General features: G+C 42.8%; 1 gene segment (V, D, J or C); it reads right to left on the bottom strand.

The window, feature by feature from the left end:
- LOC125449504 (T-cell receptor beta chain C region-like) overlaps positions 1 to 24,437 on the bottom strand; it is a 46,010-nt gene extending 21,573 nt beyond the window's left edge. The window contains 3 exon segments of the C gene segment in view: positions 2,240 to 2,284; positions 22,655 to 22,954; positions 23,572 to 24,437. Of these exon segments, the coding sequence occupies positions 2,240 to 2,284; positions 22,655 to 22,954; positions 23,572 to 23,617 (391 nt within the window).

Raw genomic sequence — 24,437 nt, forward strand, 5'->3', positions numbered from 1 at the left:
CAGTGGTTAGCCCTGCAGCCTCACAGCGCCAGAGATCCAGGTTTGATTCCAGCCTCGGCGACTGTCTGTGCAGCGTTTGCACATTCTCCGCGTATCTGCATGGATTTCCTCCGGGTGCTCCGGTTTCCTCCCACAGTCCAAAGATGTGCAGGCTGGGTGGATTGGCCATGCTAAATTACCCGTAGTGTTCGAGGATGTGTGAGTTATAGGGGGATGGGTCTGGGTGGACTTGTTGGGCCAAAGGGCCTGTTTCCACACTGTAGGGAATCTATAATCCATATCATCTTTCCTGCACGCCCTGTCTCTAATTCTCAGATTATGACCTTCATTCTAGAATCGACAACTAGTGCAAACAGTTTATCTTTATCTACCCTGTCTTTTCCTGTCAGCGTCTGGAAGGATATGATTAGATCAGCTATTAACCTCCTAAATTGCAGAGAAAACAGGCCTAAATTATATAAACTCTCCTCATGACTGAATCTCTGAAGTCTAATTATCAATTTTGTAAACTTGCACTGTACTCCCTCAAAGCCAATATATCCTTCCCGTGACGTGTGCCCAGATCTGCTCACAGTGTCGAAGCAGGGACTAAGCTGGGCTTGGAATAGCTGTAGCATGACTTCTGTGTCTTTTTATTCAAGTAGACTAGATATAAGCACCAGCATTCCACTAGTCACCTTGATTATTTTCTGAACGTGTTCGTAGTATTTTAAGAGTTGGATAAAATAGTAAATTTGCCTTGTAAATTCATCCGAAGTACCCCAGCTCATTCAAAATTCAGTTATAAACTTGGAAAGATAAGTCGACATAAGTAAAAGGAACCTTTCACTTCATCTTCTCTGGTCTGCCATTTACTTTTCACACTTAGTCACTTTCCCACTAATTTCACAAAACCGCTTTCCACTTCATATTTTAGCAATATTCATCTTTGAATTAAGCCATGCTCTTCTCATCAATCTAATCTCGTGTGTAATGTCACACAGTTCTGACACCATCACTCTGTGAGCACAGATGGCTCTCCTGAATAAAGGATTTGAATCCTTCCTTGCGTCCATATACATAGGGCTTCTAGGTATGGTGTTCTCAACAAATAGAAACATATTCCAGATGTCTATCTCATCCAAACACCTACTTCATTGATACAGGGTCATGGACACAGCCTTCTGTCACCTTGAGGGTAAACAGCATTAATATACAGAGGGAGCTTGATGTCCAAGTCCATGGCTCCCTGAAGAGGAGACAATTATGATGGATAAAGTACCAAAGAAGGCACACAACATGGTTACCTTCATCAATCGGACGTTCGGCATAAAAATTCTCAAGTCAGGTTGCAGGTGCACAGAATTGAAATTGCCCATCTTTGGAATATTGTGTGCAGTTGTGGTCACCGCACGACAGGATTGATGTGTACGTTTTGCAAAGGATGTTACCTGTAATAGCTATAAGGAAAGGTTGGACAAACTTGGATTGTTTGCAGGACAGGGGCGAACTGAAAGAAGAATATACACTAAGACGCATAGATAGGTTAGATAGTCAGTTTTCCAGTGTGCTACGTCAAATACTAGGGAACAAACATTTAAGGTGAGAAGAGGAAAGACTTTTTTTTCCACACAGAGTGTGGTAGTTGCCTGGAATAAGCTGCCCAGGGAGGTGGTAGGAGCAGAAATGATAGCAACGTTTAAGAGGCATTTCGACCCACACGTGAACGCGCAGTGAAGAGGCAGGACACGGACCATATGCAGCTAGATGGGATTAGTTTAGAAAGATACCGCGGTCATCACTGGTATGGTGGTCCAAAGAACCTGGTCCTGTGATGTTTTTTGAATGTTTCGTCTCTTTTGGTGATTCTAACCTCTTGGTTTGGCATCAACGTTGTTAATTCTTAAGGAAAACTTAGCTGGTGCCTCTAAAGCACTCTACAAGCTGCAGTTTAGACATGCATAAAATACAATTGAACGGACATAGTTTTAGGTCTACGTTCGTATCAAGTCTGCTATTCTCACATGTCAATGTCTGGGATTCTACCTACGCCCTCAGTGTTGCATGTTCTGGTAATTTTACAGAATCTCCGTCACGTTCCAACTCAGTTTCTTCTACTGTATAACGGGTGCAACAAGATCTAAATCATTTCCCTCAGCTCCAGAACGTTTTATTCTGTCAATTCTCTCACCACCATCCTTCCCCACATGGATCCACAATTTATAATAATTCTCTCAGTATTACTAATTTGTTCACTTACCGACAACGACCAGCTTTGTCCCAGTTCCGAAGTATGCTTCATTGTAACACAGCAGTAAGACCCTGTTTCAAAAGCCCCATCTCAACCAGTGCTCTTTATTTATTCTATTCAAATTCCACCTATCCTAAGGACCAGAAAAATTCCTACATCTATGGGGTGGTGAGGTGGCCAATCACTCCTGTAATCTACCAAATCCACTTTCACATCCACAGATCAAATTAACAAGCCTACAAATTCTGCCCAGATGCATGCCACTATAGGAGTTTAGAAGTTTCCTGCTCTTGTTCTGAACCAAGTGTTACATTAAGTTGACACTGGGTGACTTAACTTCGTGAACGAAAATCATTTTCTTGGTAATCAGATCAAACTCCCGAGTTTCCTTACATCTGTGATGAAGACACAAAGGGAATAGTGTCCTGCACAAACTGAGAAACTGGTCTGATTTTTCGTCGCTGCTCAAACGATTTATAACTGACCAACCCCACAGAATAGATCGTGAGAAAGCCCAGGAAAGCATCAAAACAAAAAACACAGGCTTACATTGCCAATTTCCTTACCTAATACTGTCAGTTTGGAGCCCAGACCGAAATGAACTTCTCTTCCAGCACACCATCAGATCACTTCACATCAAACCCCTTCTACCAAAGAGGCAAAGACGATCCATTTAAAATAATGTGGAGAGCAGGTCGACGGGAGCCCTGCTTCAGAGAGTAAGCACTTTCCAGAGTCTCACAGAGGGGGATACAAACAGTTGAATTTCCTCCAGGATAGCAATTTGGATCATAATCACCTCACATTTTGGAATGTTGATCCTTGGCTTATATCTATCCAAGAGGTCAGTGTTCGATCTAAGTGAAGAATGAGCAATTGTTTCAGGTGTTACAACCAAAACCTATTCCTATTTCCAAAAGCTAAAGCCAGTGAAAGTTTCAACATCGTTTGAAGACATTAATGCCTTGGTTCCCACAATAACCCAAGTGCAAATGCTGAACGATTTGGTGTCATTACTAACGTTCTTCGCCTGATAATCTGAGGGGTTTTTGTATAGGGCCTGCATGGGATTGTATCATCGTGAGTTCCCTGTCCCCACAGTGATACACACTCGAACAAAAAGAAAGGTAAAGTGTGTGGCTGCGCCTCTTCGCTTGGTTCAAAGTCCTTTAGCTGCTGCTGTCCTATGAGATCCAGGTGTTGAAATGTAGTTTTGTAGTTCTTGTCGAAATTCATCTTGAGTAGTTCCTTAACATTGGACTCTGTGCTCCAGGGTCTATTTCCTGGGATGTGCACCAAGACAAACATTGACTGCCTCTGGAGGACCATCTACTCAGTGAAAGATACAGTTCGGTTGCTTGAAGCTTGTTGGTCTTCCAGAACAAGGAGTTGACCTCAACTGAGTCTTAAAGGCTAGCCGATGCCAGGGTCCAGGACTACATGCTGCAGAATACACCAAGATTGATTCAGCTGCTGCGAAGATTCAGTGGGCAAAGACCACAGCTGCTGCGAAGATTCAGTGGGCAAAGACCACAGCCTGGGGTCTTTCCACCAATGTTAAATGGGACTCCTTTCAATTATCAGAACCTTCTGGTACCTCAAGTATATGTAAGTACATTATACAGGTTAGAGATGCTTTAGGCTTGTTTGTTGAATGAGTCTAAATCCAATCTTTGTTTCTCCATATGCTACTGTAGAGAAATGAAATGTCTATGTACCCTTGTAAAGATACTTCTACGAAATTAATGTCTTTTTTAAAATAAAATATCAGTTTTAGCTTAGGAGGTGGAGTCATTCGAAGGTGCCACTTTACCAAGTGATGGTGGAATAAATCTGGGTCATGAAGTGGTCAGTCAAGCAGAGGCGCTAGCAGTAAAGAAACTGCAGAAGATGTCATTCCATACCTCGGGAGCCTGTTGCCACAGGAACAGAATGAGGCCATTCACCACCTTTTCAAACATTATACCTAGACAGGAAGATGACGATACCATTCATCCCCTCCTCCAGTTGGTTGCACAGAAACAGGAAGAAGGCCATTCTGAGAATTTGGTGCTTGAATATTCTGATATTCTGGATTACTTTGTTTCTGTCTCCTGTCTCTATTGATTGTTTTCACTGGTCTTCCTGCTGTTGAACGCGATCTGACCTCCTTCCTCTCTCATGTCGTTTTGCTCTGTCTCATAAGGAAAGCAGCGTCAACAACCTCTTCAGACACAGCACACTTTTACGCACTTGTGACCTCCCAAACTATATTTCAGAAGATTTCTACATTTACAAAGCCAAGGGTGCAAATGTTGCTTCGATACTTGGTTAACATGGCTTGCATACCACTATTTGAACCGACCTCCTTTGGAAACAGTTTGCCTTCATACACACCTGCACTAAAAGTCTGTAGCTTTAGAAGAGCTGACGTAAACTTTGACGAAAAACAAAACTAATAAAGACAGAGGGAGGAATGATACAGAAGTGCCAAAGTTTTACAAGGAAAGACGATTGCATAGCCAACAACATAAGTGTCTTACTCTTTTCCCAATAAAATTCAAGGCTCAAGGTATGGAACCAGCGTGGTTCCTAACCGTTAAATAGCAGCGCTGAATGTTGTTATGAGATCCATTACAAAAAGTACAATTATAGCCCAGTCTAGGAATCGGGCTTAACCCCCACATAGAATCTAGATCACTGTTTGTATATCCATTTTAATGCAGTAGGTGACACGGAGGAAGGTACAAATGAAAGTATCTCAAGGGAGTTGGAGCATAACTAAGGAAGTCTTAGTGAAACTGCACAGGTTCTGGTGAGAACGCATAGAGATATGGAGGCATACAGTTTGGAAACAGACCCTTCAGTCCAACCAGTCCATGCCTAACATAATTCCAAACTTATTAAGTTAACATAATTCCCCCACCTCATCCTAAAACCAGCCCAGTTCGCCCCCTCCCCCCACTGCATCACACAATGAGCCCAGGTCTTCCCCTCCACCCAGTGCATCCCAAAACCAGCCCAGACTGTCTCTGCCTCCCTAACCTGTTCTTCCTCTCACCCATCCCTTCCTCCCAGCCCAAGCCACACCTCCATCTCCTACCTACTAACCTCATCCCACCTCCTTGACCTGTCCGCCTTCCCTGGACTGACCTATCCCCTCCCTACCTCCCCACCTATACTCTCCTCTCCACCTATCTTCTTTTCTCTCCATCTTCGGTCCTCCTCCCCCTCTCTCCCTATTTATTCCAGAACCCTCACCCCATCCCCCTCTCTGATGAAGGGCGAGGCCCGAAACGTCAGCTTTTGTGCTCCTGAGATGCTGCTTGGCCTGCTGTGTTCATCCAGCTTCACACTTTGTTATCATAATTCCAAAATAAACTAGCCTCACCTACATTTCCTATTCATGCACTTATCCAAATTTCATTTAAACGCCGTAATTCTACCCAATCCACTGAGCAGTTTTAGTCCTTATATTTCAGGAAAGATATTATTACATTAGAGGAAGTTCTGAGAAGAATGATCCCTGGTTTGGGGGATTGTCTCATGAGCAAAGTGTAACAGATTGGGACTCTTTTCACTGGAGTTTAGAATGATGAGAGGTAATCTCATTATAACAAATAGGACTCAAGTGGCTTGACAGGGTAAATGCTGAGAGACTCATTGCAGAGTCTAACAACTGAGGCATAGACACAGAATAAAGGAGCGCCAATTTAAAATTGAGTTGAAGAGGAATTTCTTCTCTCAGAAGCTCGTGAGTTTTTGAAACTCCTTGCCAGAGGGAGCTGTAGGGCACAGAGTCATTGTGTATGTTTAAGGCTGAGGCAGATAGATGCTTGATCAGTGGGGGAATCATGTGTTGTGGTGAAAGGGCAGAAAAGAAAAAATGAGGAATAACAGATGAGCCACGATCCAAGTGAATTGCAGATGAGGTTCGAGGGGTCGAAATGTCTACTCTGTTCCAAATTGCTTCGGTCTTAAAAGGTCTCAGAACAGAATGCTATGTCTTTCAGGGGTGATTTTACAATCTGGAGCTCTATCTGTTAGAAGAGTGAGCACTAATTGTAATGTGAAAAGAGACGCTTGAAATTGTGGAATAGTGCGGTTGGGTCCATTTGATGTATTGTGGTTCTTAATTAGAGGAGATCAATATCAGACAAAAGTTAGTGTGACCAATGAGAAAGTCTTGAGCGCATGTTTTGTCTTCTCGTTTGATAGCCATTGGATGGTTAATACTGAGGAGAGCTGTAGTGAGACAGAGCGACACTTTCAGAAGTTCAGTCTGAGGGAAATATGCACTGTTGGAGTGTCAGCCCTTTGGGATTGCTGCATAATTGGAAGGTTGATACTGATTGAGCACAGCAGTGTTTGGAGCGTCAGTGCTGTGGGAATGCTATGCTGTTCAGTAATTGTACTGCGGGAGTGCAACTGTATGCAGCATCAGCACTGTGGAAGTGCTGCCCTGTGTAGCGTGAGCACTTTGAAACCGATGCTCTGTGCAGTGTCAGTAATATGCGTGATTTACCCTGTACAGGTTCAGCACAATGAAGAGAAAAGGATTTCAAAGGGACAGTACAGATAGTGGGCTACCCTGTCTGATCTTGAGTGCTGAGGAAGCATGGCAGGGTCTCATTGACACTGCTGAGGAAGCATGGCAGGGTCTCATTGACACTGCTGAGGAAGCATGGCAGGGTCTCATTGACGCTACTGAGGAAGTTGTGCAATCTGAGTGGGAAGCAAGGGAATGTTCACTCATATGGATTAAAGAATTCCACAATCATTATTTGAAAATGGTACATCAGATTTATTCGAATATTCTGCAAACGTTATCACTCAAGCAACTTCATCAAAGAGGTTATCATGCTCAATTTAAAATTCGTTTTGTCAGAGATTTCTGTGTATAAATTGGGTGCCTTGTTTCAGACATTATAGTAGTGATTACTCATTAAGTGAATATTCAATTGTCTCGAAAAAAATACCTCACTGAGTTACTGAAGTTGGCCGAGGTAATCCAGCAATGATCAAGCTAAACCAATTTGATCCTTAAAGAGAATGTTGAATTTGAATCCATAAATTTTGTAGTGTTGTCTTTTATAGCCCTGCCCTTAACTCCACTGAGATATCACTTCGGCAGAGAGAAAGAAATCGTTGTGGCTTTCAGGAGGTTATTGGTCTATGCACACTCTGGTATTGAACCACGTAATACAACGAATACCAAGTATCACTATAGACATAGACGTCTAGTTTAAGCGATAGGGGATCAGTCAACGATTGGCAATAGCTGTTTAGTTTCGAGGAGTACATTTTTATTCGCTGCTCAGAAGTAAAAAGTCTAAAAGACGTGTTCGATTCCTAATACTCGTTCGATTCCTAATACTCAATGTAAGTTGTGTAATTTGATATAGGTCTAACCTCAGTGCTGTACTTTAATGGCAGGTACTGAGGCAACAGCCTAAAGAGTACACAACATACACATTCCACTGATTTATCGAATCAAACAACTTGAAATGTTACCCGAAATGAGTACTCAAATGTTTGCCCGGTTATTCGTCTCTTCTGTGACAGACAAAAGGCAGGGAGTTGAGTCAGACTTTAAGTAAAGCAACCCTTTTTTGAATAAATTTTCAGGTGCCAATGCTTCTGGATTGTTCAATCGATATAAGGAGCCAGAAAGGTCAGGGATATCGTCCTTGTAAAGGATTATCCCTCAGTTTTGGACTGTCCCACAAAAGGAAGTATCTTTTCCACATACACCTGGCACATTCCCCTCAAGTATTATTTGTTTCAATTATGTCAGCTTTGACTCTTTTAACTCTAAAGACCTCGATCATAGCTCCAGAGGTTCTAGTTTAAAATAATGGATCCTCAATCAGAATAGAGATGAGGAATTAGTTCCCCCATCAGAATGTTGAACGATTTTGAAATTCCCTTCCTCAAAAGGTACTGGGTGCAATTTTCTTACAATGCAGAAAGATAGATTCTTGAATTACCAAGGAGGTAAAAGATTATTTGGGTCACGTCGGAATGTAGAGTTGAACTGAAAATCAGATCAACATGATCTTATTGAGTAGTGGGCCAGGGTCAATTGGCTGAGTGGTATGATCTTGTTCCTCCATTGTATATTCATATATCTATTAATTTTCACCGATGAAGATGACATGTTTGTCTACATTTGCCAGCAAGTGAGTTGGAATTCCATCAACGGGTAAGCTGCCAACCGAAATCTTTGATCCTGCCTAGACTTTCCTCGTATGGCAATTCACTCATAACAGATATCAGTCAAGTAAATTTTGCTCGACTGTTTCCAACACATTAACCTCTTTCTATAAGTACAGTAACCACAGTACTCTCACTAATGCCCTATAAAATCAAAACATCGCCTCTTCACTTTTACACCGCTTGCCTAAATTACATATCAGCTGCAAAGAACCATTATGGATATAAGCATGTAAAGAAGTGATTTTGTTGAATTTGAGCTATATTCTAGCAAAATAGCACCTAAAGTAATGTATTTCATTTTTTAAAAAACTAAATTCTGATGTATATCAGCCTTGGTTAGTTTTGCCAAGAAATGTTTCCTCACTTTTGCAATGTTGTGTTTCCATTTGGTAATGTTACAGAAAGGAAGAACATTTCGATAGAGAGAATAACATCATCATTGTTTGGACAATATGAAAGACTTGCTGGCAATGACACTTATCTTAGCAGCTGCAAAATTATAGGAAGCAATTCAAAATGTTTATGCCATAAACACCACTTTCGGTTTTAATAATGCTATTTAATTGCAAGACAATGAAATGGGAATCAAATGATCTGTCAGTGTCCTTTTTTTAACTGGAGAAACTGAGTGTCTGTCATGACAATTATTCAATGGTACAGAAAGAGACATTAAGTCTTGTGTTGCCTTTATGTCAGTTTGAAACTGGCATGAGTAACAGCGGAAAAGAAGCTGTTACTTTCATGGACCACACTTTTCTTGAGAAATTTCAGTAAAAGAATTTATAGCTGTTGCAATGCAGTTAATATTCTGGCCATGCAATTTAGAAGTCATTCAGGTGCCCACAAAAGAAAACATTGTATTTGACACTTTGGTAAGAGCACATATGAAGATAACCAAAGTCTGTGGTCAAAATGGGCTTCGGTGAAATATGGTATGTCTGAATCAGCATGCCAAAGAGAACACATGCAACGTGCTTCAACAACTATCACCGTAGCTCTGGTCTCCATAATTATGAAATACTTCATGAAATTGATCACGGTTCATATCAGGTCTAGAATCCCAGCCTGCCTATATCCCTTTCAACTTGCCTATTGATACAAAAATTCCATGGCAGACCTCATTAACCTAGCCCTACACTCATTCCTGGAACATCTGGATAATAAGGGTCATACACCAGGGAACCATTTTTCAACTGCACCTCTGCTTATAATACTGTAATCCCAAACAAACTAACCTACAAACTCTGAGACCTAGGTCTCTATTCCATCATTTGCAACCGGATCCTCAACTTCCCAACGTTTAGGCCGCAATAAGTGAAGACAGACAATAGTAGAGCCTCCACAACAACCGTCAACACTAGTAACCCACCAGGTTGCATACTCGGCCAGCTACTCTAAGGCAGATGTTGATAAATTTTACTGGACAGATGGCCCTTGACAGGATCCTCCACTTCACTTCCCAACTGACTCAGTCAAAGGTCTTTGTCAGGTTAATGGAAGCTAAGTAGAATGGTTGGTGTTGCTCCTGACATTTCTCTTGAAGTTACCCGAGGAAAACTAGGCCTGTCGCCTATTTTCCAACATTCCCCACACTTTGAAATCTACCTGCCTCGGCAATACATAACGTTGACCCATTATGGACAGAAACAGAGAGAGGTGACATCAGCCATTCACTGTTTTGAGCGTTGTGCCTGGTTATTTGAAAGTTGGCCATTGCCACTTTCATTCTACAACAAGACTTTTTTTTAACAGAGTAAATAAGAACGAAGGTTGTTAATGGTCTGACAGATTGAAGTTTTCCTGCAGCACTCAAAGAGGATTAAGATATGGTCATATACTTCACCAAGGCTAGAAGGTCACGTTCGGAGCAGCAGTTAAAGGAGATGCAGGACAAGAACACCAAACATTATTCCTTCCAATTTTGGTACAGCTCTCAGATACTGCACAGCCTATCACCTTGTAGCTAGATTTAATGATAGTTGTAAATGGTACATCATCGAGAAAACTTCCAACAGACATCCCCCATTCCCATCGAAGAAACAACAGATGTCTTGTTTATGAATACTCTGAAAAATGGCCCACAAGGTTGTCGCACAAGTTTAACGGATATTATCGACACCCTGCAAGTTGTTGATACAGATTAGAACCATTCATACATTTCTTTTTTTTTGGAAGTGGAAGCAAGTCATCCTATGTCAAAGTTTTGCAGACTTGTTTGGAAGTTGCTTCATCGTTCCAGTTTGCATCTCAGGATGGAGACATAGGAGGAAAAACACATGAGGCGGTCTGTTCCTGTGAGCACTTTATTGAGTGTAGCGGGCAGGCACATTGCAAGGTTCAGGAATACGTGTTGTGGGATGCTTTAAAACTTCAGACAGCTGCCATCCAGGAGCAGTGGGGAAACCCCACTGTCTAATTTCTTTCTACTGAAGAACAGTGGGGATTCCAAAAAGCTATCGGACTCTCCCAGTGCCTCATATGTATACCAATATTCTCTTGTGTAAGGAAGGAATACCTCTGGGGCTATTGCAACTGTGGGGAAGGTTAAACTGCAATGTTTATTTTCTTTTTCTGTATATGTAAATACTGTGCAGTATCGACTGGGTCTAGTAACTACGTATGTTTATAAAGGTTTTTTTTTAATGAGTAAAGTATAGTTTTGAAGTCAATAAAATACCGTTCCTGAGAGCGGTACGTTCAGTTCTCAACAGCCCCCTTGCCTCAAAATGAATGCAAATAGTTTCCTACACAGTAGAAAATGCCCCTGTTTTAACAACTGCAAGGATGGTCTGAGGGATGTCAAGTTCCAATGTCCAGCTCTGCACAATTGTTTTAGAACCTGTTGTAAGGCAAGTTTTCATGAATAACGTATTGGTGTCCAATAAGAAAAGTTGCTCAAATATGATAGTTGTTGTCGCAATGCCAAACAGATACAGTATTCTAATGGGGTAACGAGAGATACTTTAGATATTTTGCAATGAATTTGTTCACAGATGTTTCCAAACAGACCTGGAGCATCTCTGTATTGCACTCAGGTCTCCTGGCTCGGAGGTACGAAGCCTATCACAACATCATAAGAAGCTTCCTCATTTGCTCCAACTAACTTCTAATCAATCTGATTGGAAATGCTATTGCAGATTTCTGCAGAGTTGGAAGTTCGATGCTGGTCTCCAGCTCAGAGGTAGTGACACTAACAATGCTTAATGGCAGCACCCAGCATTCATCGTAGATGTCTTCCTATCAACCTATTGATAGATATTGCAACAACCTCCGTATCATGTGGGAGTTGAATCCAGTTTTCCTGACTCAGTCAGGTGTATGATTGCAGGAAAAAAAGACGTGTTTCCATTACCTGCAGCTGACTCGCATTCAAGATGATTATCAAAGAACATTGAAGAAGTCTTGTTTTCGCTCAGTAAATAACAGCTACCATGCAGCTTCTCGGGGCTGAAGCAATTGTTAATCTTGAGGAGACATGTCAGAATATTTTTCCATCAGAAAACACTTTCTGCTCTTTGGGAGAGACAGGAGATATCAATAAATAACTAGGATAATCAGACGTGATATTTATTTAATAAAATTCAATTTCATCCATCTGCTCTGGCTTTGAAACTTTTTCGGTAAACACACATGTTCATCGAGGATAATTTGTCCAAGGTGCTATTCTGTATAACTGCAGGAGCTGTTTTGGGCATGCTGCACGGACAATCTCAAACAAATCATGAAGTTATCAAGAGGAACAGGCAACAAATCGATGCTTTTCTGAAAGAATCGCCTCATTCGCCCAAGTGCTGCTTTATGGGGAAGATCAGAAAGTGAATGAGAGCCTAACCTTAACTTTCAGACGAATAAAAGCAAAAATGTTGTGAAGAAAGGACGGATAGACTGAGGTCGTTTTCGTCAAAGCAGTGGAGATTGAGAATGGACAGCATTCAGGTGCAGTGATAGTAGGAACTGCAGATGCTGGAGAATCTGCGATAACAACTTTTTCTGAAGGAGAGTCTAGGCCCGAAACGTCAGCATTCCTGCTTCTCTAATGCTGCTTGGCTGCTGCACTCATCCAGCTGTACACCCTGTTATCTAGGATTCAGATGTGTAAGCTTCTGTGGGGGATAGACAGCATAGACAGGAAAAAAACATTTCCCCTGGATGGGTGGACAATTAACTGGGGACAAAATTTAAGGGGTGGGTCAGGAGTTTTATTGGAGGTGGGAAGAAAAGCTTTTTCACACAGATGGTGGAGTGAGTAAGGAAGCCGCTGCCTCTGATGGTGATAGAACAGAAAGCCCCATCACAATCCAAAAGGATTCATATCGGCATTTGAGATGCCAGGGCATACAGCGGCATGAGGAATGTGCTGGAAAATAACCTCACAATATTTAGATAACAAGGTGTAGAGCTGGATGAGCACAGTAGGTCAAGCAGCATCAGAGGAGCAGGAGAGCTGACGTTTCGGGTCTGGACCTTTCTTCAGAAATTTTTCATTTCTGAAGGAGGGTCCAGAGCCAAAAGGTCAGCTTTCCTGCTCCTCTGATGCTGTTTGGCCTGCTGTGTTCATCTAGCTCCATACCTTGTTATCTCAGATTCTCCAGCATTTGCAGTTCCTACTATCTCAGAATACTTAGGTGGTTCCACGACTCTATCTATCGCTCCTGAGAGACTGGGAAGTTATTTTGTCCGCTCAGGTCGTTTTGTTGCAAGGCATGGAAGTCGATCTCAATGACGAGCTTGTTGAAACATGCCAGCAGCTCTTTCCTAATCTCCTGGTTCATGCTACAACAGGTTGTTAGGCTTTTGACCAAGTTCTGAGCCTGTTCAAATCATTGTGATTACTAGCAGCGCAGTAGTAGACTGCAGTACCAGTCGGCACCAAGCTCTGCATTTTCAGGCTGCACTACTTCTGACTGGATCGAGTGACTTCAAACCTCTCCTTGAAGCCCTCTGCTAGCGTGGGTTCAGATCCGAAAATGAAGGTTGCTATGAGCTGCAGCCCTACTCCTCTGGTCTGGCTGTACCTGTACATCCAGTTTTCACTAGTGTCGTTTTGGTAACAGTGAATCTCTGCCATCTTCCCTTCACCAACGGACAAGCAGTTCTCCCATTGGGAAACGAGGGCGCTCCTGCAGCCAGCTGAGGAGAAACGGGAGAACAGACAGGGTCAAATTTTGAATGTTTACTATCACTAAGATGTGTCCATTTCTACGAAGGGAATCAGGAACTGCACTCGCAGAGCCTGTCAACTCTTTGACACCCACAGACAGAACTGCAATACTCTGCGCACTTAGTTACCGTGTGGCAAAACTCGGGAAGGCTCTTCATCGCCACGTTTGGCTGCAACGCCGATTGTTTGCGGGGACGCAGGCGTATATCTCCGGTTTCCTGCATTCCATTTTGCTCAAAATTCGCCCGCATTCCTAAGACATGACATGCCCCTATTATAGGGAGAGAGTGAATGACCTCAGGCGCTCACTGTTGCGGGCATTGTGACTGGTTATTTGAACGCTTCCACTTTTCCACTTTTCATTCCACTTCGAGAAAATCCCCTTTCTTTGCATTTTTGTTTTTAAGAGAGTAAACAAGAAAGAAACTTGCAAATTATCTGGCTGACACAAATTAGTCTCTGGCACCAAAAGCAGATTAAGACTTGCTCAATCAATTCACCAAGGCTGGAAGGTTACCTGGGAGCAGCAGTAATAGAAAATGCAGAGAAAGAGCACCGAACATTTTTACTACCTATGAGGTACAGCTCTCACACGCTGCAAAACGTCTCGCCCTGTCGCCAGATTTAATGCTTAGCCGTAGATGTGACCTCATCGCGAGAGAGCCCAATAGACCTTCTGCATTCCCACTTAACGAAATTTAGCTGCCCTGCCTATGAAAAAACCAGTAACTGAACGACAAGGTCGTCAAGCAAGTTCAACGCCTTTGCCAAACCCTCCAGGTTCATGATAACAAAGTGTGGAGCTTGATGAACACAACAGGCCAAGCAGCATCTCAGGAGCACAAATATTGATTCACATGTCTGGTCTTATTTCGCAGAATGCACATCATCTCATGTAAAAGAACAGAGTAATTGTTTAGAAATCGCATCATTGTTCTATTTTGCATTTCAGAAAGGGCACAGAAAAGAAAGTCAAAGTGGGCTGACTGCTCTGAACGGGGTCTTTCAGTCCTCAAACTCATCCTGTTGCCTCAAAACCAATATAAACAGTTTCCTGCTAGGGCCTAATTGTCTCAGAACTGCCGGGACAATCTGAGAGATGTCAAAATCCAATGCTCTGCTTGTTAGTTTTTCCCTCTTCAAGAATTGTATAGAATTCTTAAAAAGCGTTTTGTACGCACATAACGTTTATGAATAACATATACTTTTGCAACATAAAATCTTTTCCAATTATGTGAAAGTTTGTTTTTGCAATATCAGAGGGTCCTCCCTATGACAGAGAAGATAGGTTTTCAGCTGGATATAGGGTGAAAATGGAGATACAGATCTGTTTCAACGCACTTCTTCAGAGATGATACTAAAGAGCTGTGGAGCAAGTGTATAACGGCCTCACAAGAGCCTTCCTCATTCATTCCTTCTAAACAGAGTGGTCAAAGATGCTATGAAGCACCTCTGAGTAATATGGGAGTTTAATGCTATTCTCCCTCCTCAGAAGTTGGGATACTGCTGTTGTTCCGCAAGAGTCCGGGATGTGATGACAGAGAAAAGTGTCTTTGCATTGTCCGCAGCTGCCTCTGATTCAAGACAGTTAACATTTAACATTGATGAACTTTTGTATTCTCTGTTCATTCATACAGACACTGAGAGTTCCCGTACAGCTTCTCAGGGTTGAAATGAGAAAGTTGACCATCTTGACCAGATATGTGGAAATATATGCGATCAGCAAGCAAGAGGTAGCGCCACAGACTCGAGTATTCATTAATACGATTTAGTATGCTGAACCTGCTGTTACTTTTAATCATTTTTTTTTGACAAATACAATTCTCCTACGCTAAGGTGACTAAGATGCTATTCTGTATAACTGCAGGAGCTACTTTGGCTATGCCACGTGGACAGCCTCAAAAGGAGTTACAAAGTTTTCAGAGGCAGCAACCAGCAAATCAATGCTCGATTGGAAGATTTGCACCTCAATTTCCCAAGTGCCGTTTCAGGAAGAAAATAAGAAAGTGATTGCGATGCTGACTGTTATTACAGGTGGAATAAAAGGAAGGACGCTGTGAAGAAAAGAACTTGGCACAGAATTAGTTTTCCTCAGAGGACAGGAAATTGGGAATGGACTGGATTCAGATGTACCAGCTTATGAGGAGGATAGGCGTAGTAGACGGGCAATAACATGTCCGCTGGATAGAGGGATCAACCACTGCAGCCAAAACCTAAGGGAAAGGGCATGAGCTTTAGTAGAGATGAGAAGAAAAGCTCTGACCCACCGAGGGTGGAGGGCCTAGTCACTTCCTGTTAGAACAGAATGCCCCATCATATTGAAGAACGATTTCGATCTGCACTTCAAATGCCAGGCCATACACTGGTAAAGGCAAAAGTGTGGGAAAATTGGGCTCAGAATATTTAGCTGGTTGTTTTTGACCAGCGTGAATACCATATGTTGAAGAGTCTTCTTCTATACTGTAGAGCTCTATGACTCTATCTACCACTTCTGGGAAATTAGGAAATTATTTTGTCCGCTCGGGAGGTTGTGTTGAACGGCAGGGAAGTCTATTTCTATGACCAACTTGTCGAAACCTGCCAGCAGCGTTTTCCTAGTCACTGAGCTTATGGTATGACAGGCTGAGAAATTTTTGACCCAGCTCTGGGCCTGAGATCATTAGCACCTCAGTAATTAACTGCCGTTTCAGTTGTCTCCAAGCTCAGTGTTTTCTGGCTGCACCATTTCCGTCTGGTTCTGGTGACTTCAAGCCTATCCTTGAAACCCTCGTCAGACGTGGGATTAGAGCTGGTAACAAAACTTACTATGAGCTGCATACTGTCTCATTTGAAGCCATGATACCAGTACTTGTAGCTCATGTCCGTGAATTTGTAACTGCATTTCCACCATCTTTCTCTTTCGTACGGCCACCCGCTCCAGCTACTGGGAGACGTCAATGCTTCTACAATTCACTTTGTGGAGAAGATAGAAAGAAAGATGAAACAGTTGAGACGAAATAGGAACTGACACAACATAGATTGAGAGAAACAGGACACCTTGCACAGAATCTCGCAAATTCAGTAGCTGAGCCTTTGAAAATAACCAGATTCCTGAATGAACTCAATTTCAGTCGCTGTTCTCTCGATGTTCTTTTTCTTTGTAAAGTTTTGACCAGTTGCCCGCTGCAATGAGATTAGCGCCATCCTCAATCACCCCGTAACACCGTCAAGGAGGGTCAAGCGTGTTTGCAGTCCATTCACGGCATTGACAAGTTTCAAACACATTGTTTTTTTTTGGTTTGCAATGTAGGCGGTGGATGAATGACCATTACTAGGATCCATGATAAGTATGGGTTCACAGAGAGGCAGCGAGATCAATCTTGCCTCGGTCATGTTACAGGATGAGAATTGACTCCTCTTCCCCGCTTCCCATTCTGCCTCCAACCAAAAGCAGAATTTGCTGGAGAAACTCAACGAGAATTTACCAACTGATAACCCAGTCTTTTCCTCTTACTGTCTTAAAAACCCGGTCTTTTACTGTGAACGCTTTGAGGAAAGATCACTGATGAAGCAGATGAAGGTGGTATGGCCTAGGGCACTAGCCTGATGCACTTCTGCCGAGCTGAGATATCCAGCCCTCAATCATGTTCCTCTGAACTCAGAATTAATCAAACCTGCCGTGACTTGTCTATCTATATTTCCTAATTACATTACTATCAGAATCGTTCGATGCCACAATCGGTCTACGGTAATCTTGATGCCAAGGGCTGTCGACTCATTTCTTCCTCTCTTGAGTTCATATGCTTTTTTTTTACTCTCGCGTTCAGCTGTTTAGTGCATGTTTGGAACGAGGCTGCAATGAGGTCAAGCGTTGAGTGTGCTTTACAAATTTTAACTGTTAAACAGGTTACTGTTTGAAAGTGTCATTTGGTAACGCTCTCATAGATTCGTTGAGTTATGCAGCACTGAAGCAGACCCTTCAGTGCAACTTGTCATTAACAAACAGATATTCTAAATTAGTTTTGTCCCATGTTCCAGCATATGGCCCATTTCCTTCTGAACCCTTCCTATTCATGTACCCACCATGATGCCTCTTAAATTCATAATTACACCCACCTCGACCATCTCCTCTGGCAGTTTGCTTCATGCTAGTACCACCCTCTGCATGTCAAAGCTTCACCCAGATCGCTTTTACATATGTTCCCAACCATCTTAAACCTATGTGTTCTAGTTTCGGATTCCCCAACCCTGGGGAGAAAAATAAATGCCTTGGTATTTTACCCTATCCATGTCAATTTCACCCTCATTCTATTTGGGAAATTCTGACAGTGGATGGATGGGATGATAAATAGTCGGAATGGAATAGCTCTGCAATTTCTGGACCGGACATAATTGGGCAATCTTCCATATTGTAGTCTGGGTGCCGGGATTGTGGCTGTGAGAAAGCGTTTGCCTTTTCATCAATGCTAGAACGTTAATTCTCATGCTCAGAAGCAGTAAAGTGTCAAGGCCCACAGCCTGCACACTATCATAGCATCCAACCATTTCCTGATGTCACATGGTATGAATTGAATTGAATGCAGAAAGACGTCTGAGATGTACAAAACCTCAGAGGCGACAGAGATGGATTGTCCACTCACCAGTGGCTGTCGGTGCTTCCAAATGCTTTGCTTACACAGTGAGATTGTTTATTCCAATCAATATTTCATCGTACACCACTATCCACAAAACGTCGTGTAGGAGCATTGCTGAGCTTTGATGTGATCTCTTGGTTGTGGGATCGATTAGTTCTATCCATTCGAGGCTGTTTTATACATGAATGTCCCTTTGTTTATACATGAGTGTCCCTACCACCTCATTTTCGGTAGGGAACAGCGTGCGGAGCTAGAGGAAATCAGCAGGGGCAGGCAGCATTAGAGGAGAAGGAAAGTTGACGTTTCGGGTAGGGACCCTTATCTCACACTCCAGCATCTGCAGTTCTTACTATCTCTGATTTTCCGTAAGTATTGTGTTAGTCCTGACGTGCGGTCCTGCAATCTTCATTGAATGGGTACTGATCCCACGGCTTGATTGCAATGTTAGACAAGGTGACATGCTGGGCCGTGAAGTATAGATCATGGTTGAATAAAATTCTGAAGGCCTAAAGTGCAGTTTTGGACCAAGTGTTGGCGTTACAGGGCTGGTGGAGAGATATGTGGAGAGGCAGAAGAATACACAACTTTCTTCCCATCATTACGTCAGGATCAATACTGAGGGGGTGATGTGAAAAGTGAAGCTATCATCTTAGTCAAAAACAGAAGGAGCAAATTAGGAAAATTTGAGCTGCCTCATTCCCGAGACTAAGTTAGCTGAAGGTCTGAGATATAAGTCAAAGCTAATGTTGGTTTTTGCGGCGGCTTATGGAAGAAACTGTTTTCATTGAAAGTAGAGTTGGTAAACTCAAATTTGACCATATTCGTAGAGGGAAATGTAAAAGTTGAAGAAGTGATTCCTCCTGACCGCATCAGGAATTAGGATCCAGAGTATATTTCCTGCCAGGCCTAAGTAAGTAATTATGAGAAGATATTTGGGGAGTTAGGTGAGCAAGAAATATTCGCCTCCCTTCGGGGAAGAGCAGCACTGAGCTAAAGTTTGAAATTTAACGTTATAGAGGCAGAATTGAATCATTGATCCTGTAGGGTCTGCTCAACACTGTTCTCATTTTTTATTTATTGAGTAAGAAGTGATGCTTTGAATTTTGATTTACCACATTGAGAGTGATGAATCATTGGAGGATCTCTGCATCACCTCAGCCAGTTTTATGCTAAATCTCTCACAGTTTTCAGCCGTAGCTGGCTGGATCAGGAATTATTGTCTACTACTTATTACCCAGATGATACATGAAAGTCAGCCTCATTATTATTGATCTGAAATCACAAGTAGGATAGACCAAGCACATAGATAAGCTGCAGAGCTGGGCGGAGAGGTGGCAAAAGGAGTTTAATGCAGACAAGTGTGAGGTGATGCACTTTGGTAGGAGTAACCAGAAGGCAAAGTACTGGGCTAATGGTAAGATTCTTGGTAGTGTAGATGAGCAGAGAGATCTCGGTGTCCATGTACACAGATCCTTGAAAGTTGCCACCCAGGTTGACAGGGCTGTTAAGAAGGCATACAGTGTTTTAGCTTTTATTAATAGAGGGATCGAGTTCCGGAGCCAACAGGTTATGGTGAAGCTGTACAAAACTCTGGTGCAGCCGCACTTGGAGTATTGTGTACAGTTCTGGTCACCGCATTATAAGAAGGATGTGGAAGCTTTGGAAAGGGTGCAGAGGAGATTTACTAGGATATTGCCTGGTATGGAGGGAAGGTCTTACGAGGAAAGGCTGAGGGACTTGAGGCTGTTTTCGTTAGAGAGAAGAAGGTTGAGAGGTGACTTAATTGAAACATATAAAATAATCAGAGGGTTAGATAGGGTGGATAGGGAGAGCCTTTTTCCTAGGATGGTGACGGCGAGCACGAGGGGGCATAGCTTTAAATTGAGGGGTGAAGGATATAGGACAGATGTCAGAGGCAGTTTCTTTACTCAGAGAGTAGTAAGGGAATGGAAGGCTTTGCCTGCAACGGTAGTAGATTCGCCAACTTTAGGTACATTTAAGTCGTCATTGGATAAGTATATGGACGTACATGGAATAGTGTAGGTTAGATGGGCTTGAGATCGGTATGACAGTCGGCACAACATCGAGGGCCGAAGGGCCTGTACTGTGCTGTAATGTTCTATGTTCTATGACATATTGCCGATTTCTTTCCATAAAGGACCTGGTGAATCGGATGTTTTATATTTTTTTCTGACAATAGTTTCATGGCCATCATGAGATTCCTCATTCCAGATTTTTTTATTGAATTAAAATTGCACCATCTGTCATGCCAGGATTTAACCCGGGTCCGAGAATGTTACTAGACTCTCTCGATTAATAACTCAGTAGTAATGCTGATAGAGCATTGCCTGTCCATCGTGAAGTTGTGTCATTGGAACTGAGACGAGCTACTTCGTTGAACAGGCTGATAATTTTAAAAGCCAAAAGAACTACAGATGCTGTAAATCAGGAACAAAAACAAAGTTGCTGGAAAAGCTCAGCACGTCTGGCAGCATCTTGAGGAAGAAACAGAGTTAACATTTCGGATCCAGTGACCCTTCCTCAGAACTGATGGTAGCTGGGAAAACAGCAGAGGCTGATCATTTTGATGACTGTATATATTTGAGCTATTCAATGTTTTGGTCTTACAATGACACGGTGAAGAAGGGTTTGACACTGTTCTGAGCCTCTTTTGATCATTATGCTCACCAGCAGTTTAGTAATGAACCATTGTCTCCCATCTCTCCATATTCAGCCCTTTTCCGGGCTTCAGATCTTCTTACTAGCTTAAATTTGTCCTTCAACCCTTTTAAAGACAGGTGCCCAAGCAGGTAAAGGAGTTCACTGTCAGCTGCTACTCTTTGCCACCACACTAGCAACACCAGTACATACTTAAGCTGTGAATGAATTTCAGTTAATGTATACCAGCATCTTCTCCATTTACTTAAGTATTCGTAAACAAAAGCTCTCCCAAAGCCAGCACAGAGGAAAACTGAGAAACAGACTGATCCAACAAGTACAGATGGCACGGTGGCGCAGTGGTTAGTACCGCAGTCTCACAGCACCAGGGAGCCAGGTTCGATCCTGGCCTTGGGTGTCTGTCTGTGTGGAGTTTGCACATTCTCCCCGTATCTGCGTGGGTTTCCTCCGGGTGCTCCAGTTTCCTCCCACAGTCCAAAGATGTGCAGGTTAAGTGGATTGGCCATGCTAAATTGCCCATAGAGTTCAGGATGTGTAGGTGGGTTATAGAGGGAATGGGCCTGGGTCGGATGCACTGAGGTTTGATGTGGGGTTTTTGGTCTAAGGGCCTGTTTCCACACTGTAGGGGTTCTGTGAAATACTGATACAATGAGGATGGAGAAACGTCATCAGTCAGCACACACGAAAACTGCCATACATGCTCAGCTTAACAAAGTGTGAAGCTGGATGAACACAGCAGGCCAAGCAGCATCTCAGGACCACAAAATGCTCAGCTTGTTTTGTCTACAAAGAGTGGACACATGGCTGAATACCCAGTTATCAAAGCGAGTCCTTCATCCCATGCCAACGGAGTACACGTGGCCTTGTTACTGAATGGTGAAGGAGGCTGAATCTCGATCTTCTCACATACCATGCCACCAGCTCTGCCACAGTTGCCCCACCCTCTAGTCTAGTGATTGCTGTCCCTCACTGAGATGGGTCATGTGTCTAAATTCATGCCTAATCACTGATAGAGAGGGAGCAGGCTGTCTGGGCCAGTATATCTTTTCAAACATCAAGAAATACATCGAGGTATATGAGGAATGTTCAGATGATGTCTGGCAAAAGCAGATATTCAGTGAGCTGTGCCCTGCCGAGAACGTTGAGAGGCTGTTTGAATTTCTCCTGGCTCTGTATTCCTTCCTGTGTGTAGGTTAGGCGGATTGGCCGTGCTAACTGGCCCCATCACGTCTAAAAATGTGTGGGTGGGTTAGCCATGATAAATATGGGATTTGGAGATATGTTGTGGTTGAGTCTGAGATTAAAAGCTCTTCGGAAGGTTTGTGCCAACTCGATGAGCAGAATTGCCTCTTTCTGCACGTAGGGGTTTTATGATTCTGCTGTGCTAAAACAGGATTAGATATATATTTAAACACGATAATGTTTGCTCCGTCCATGGAAAGGTTAAGTCGCAAAATTAAGCAGGACACAGTTTAGAAAACTAACAGCTCGGTCCTAATAGAACTCTCTGTCCTCTGCAAGTTATTATACTGCATGAGACTGTTACCTCTGTTCGGCGAGGGACCCTTTGACTTTGATTGGATAGTGAATCTCATCTAAAATTTTACAGGATTCTTTTACCCCATTGCAAAGTTACAGGAAAAAGTGTAGTCATCAAAAAGGAGTAGTCGGTTTATGAACGCTGTGTACTCGAGCTTTCCAATCTATGTGGTCACAGTCTAACCGCTCGCTAGGTTTTTTCAACAACCCTGCATTTGTTTGTTTCACTGTGATCACTAGCAGCGCAGAAATAAACCGCAGTATCAGCTGCCTCGAGCTTCAGGATTTTCAGGCTGCACGATTTAGTACTGTGCCTGGTGCCTTTGAATCCTTTATCGAAATCATCCTCGAAATTGGGCTCTGAGGTACCAGTTGAGGTTGCAACAAGCTGCGGGGCTGCTCCTTTGAGCTGGCGGTACCAGTACATGTGGGTATAGCTAGTGTAGTTTTGGTAACAGTGCATCTCCACTGTGTTTCCCTTTTGTAGAGACAAACGCTCTGGCCATTGGGAGATGAGGGCGCTTCTACAAGTCGCTAAAGGAAGAAGATGGAGAGAAAAAGAATTCGTTTGAGGATGAATTATGAATTGTTTGCGGGAACTCAGATATGTCCTCTGGTTTCCATCTTAACACTCTTCTAACAACGCCCGCCTCACAAAGACACATCTTTTCCCCATTTTAGAGAGATACAGTGGCCGCAGTTGATCACTGGTGTGGGCATTGTGCTCGGTTATTTGGATGCTCAGCACTGCCAATTCTAATTGATAGACAACGAATGCGGCTCGTCAAATGCGGATCAAAAACAAAAGGAAGATATGTACAGAAGCAGAGAATAATGCAGCTTCAAAAGGTGCATTGGCCCATTTAATTTCTCTCTCTGAACATCGTTCAAGCAATTTTCAGTTCCAATGTATTCCACATTATCACCCGCAAATAATACCAATTTTGACGTTTATGTATCTCCTTGACATGCAGTACAATTGTAGCTGCTTCTCTGGCCATACAGAACATTCTGCAGCAAGACAATTTTGTTTTTTTTTTGACAGTAGACAAGAACAAAATATACAGCTGATCTGGCTGACCAAAAATCCACGACAGCACCAAAAGCGAATTAAGACCGTCTCAAATATTTCACCAAGGCTGGAAGGTTACCTGGGAGCAGCAATAACAGGAGATGCAGAGAAAGTGTACCAAACATTTTCCCTCCCAGCGTGGGACAACTCTCACAAAAATGCAAATCCTCTCGCCCTGTTGTCGGATTCAGTGTTCAGCTGTGAATGTGACATCATTGTCAGAGCTTCCAGAAGACCTCCTTTGTTTCTATATAAGGAAAGGCAGCGTCTATCTTTGACTACACCGTAACTGGGAGATATAAGCCAGCCACTGCAGGATCACAGAGATTGTAATGATTTGCATGTGTCTGTTTTCTTGGGGAGGGCGGGAGGAAAACAATTCACTTCCGGTCTAAGGACGGAACAATCGGTGAGATGTCGCAACACTGCTCCATTTTGTATCTCGGGACAAACTCAGAGAAGAAAGTTAAACTGGGCAAAGTGTTGCGTCTGGACAACCAACAAGTCAGTGAAAGACACTCTTTTGTTTTTCCAGAACTTGTTGATCTTCCAGAACAAGGAGTTGACTTCGAAAGAATGTTGCAGATTGGCATACTCCAAGGTCAAGAATGACATGTTGGGGGACACACTCATGCCCGGCGCAGCTGCCACCAAAGCGCAGTGGAAAAAACTGTCTGAGATCTTCTTGCTTGAGTTAAATGGGGGTCTGTTAAGTTATTGAACTCTCCTGGTGTCGCAAGTGTGTGTAAATATAGTCTGGTTCATGTAAGGCTTGCCTTTCGTTTGTTTGTTAGATCGAGTCAAAATCCAATGTAATTTTTTCTTTTCTTCATATGCAACTGTACAGAACTAAGCCATGTTTACAAATATGGGAAGAATTTGTTAATGAATAAAACATATTGCTGAAATTCAAAAAAAGACTTTTCCTCCCAGGGTCCGTTCAGT

This window comes from Stegostoma tigrinum, chromosome 46, assembly GCF_030684315.1.
Source record: "Stegostoma tigrinum isolate sSteTig4 chromosome 46, sSteTig4.hap1, whole genome shotgun sequence".
Lineage (NCBI taxonomy): Eukaryota > Metazoa > Chordata > Chondrichthyes > Orectolobiformes > Stegostomatidae > Stegostoma > Stegostoma tigrinum.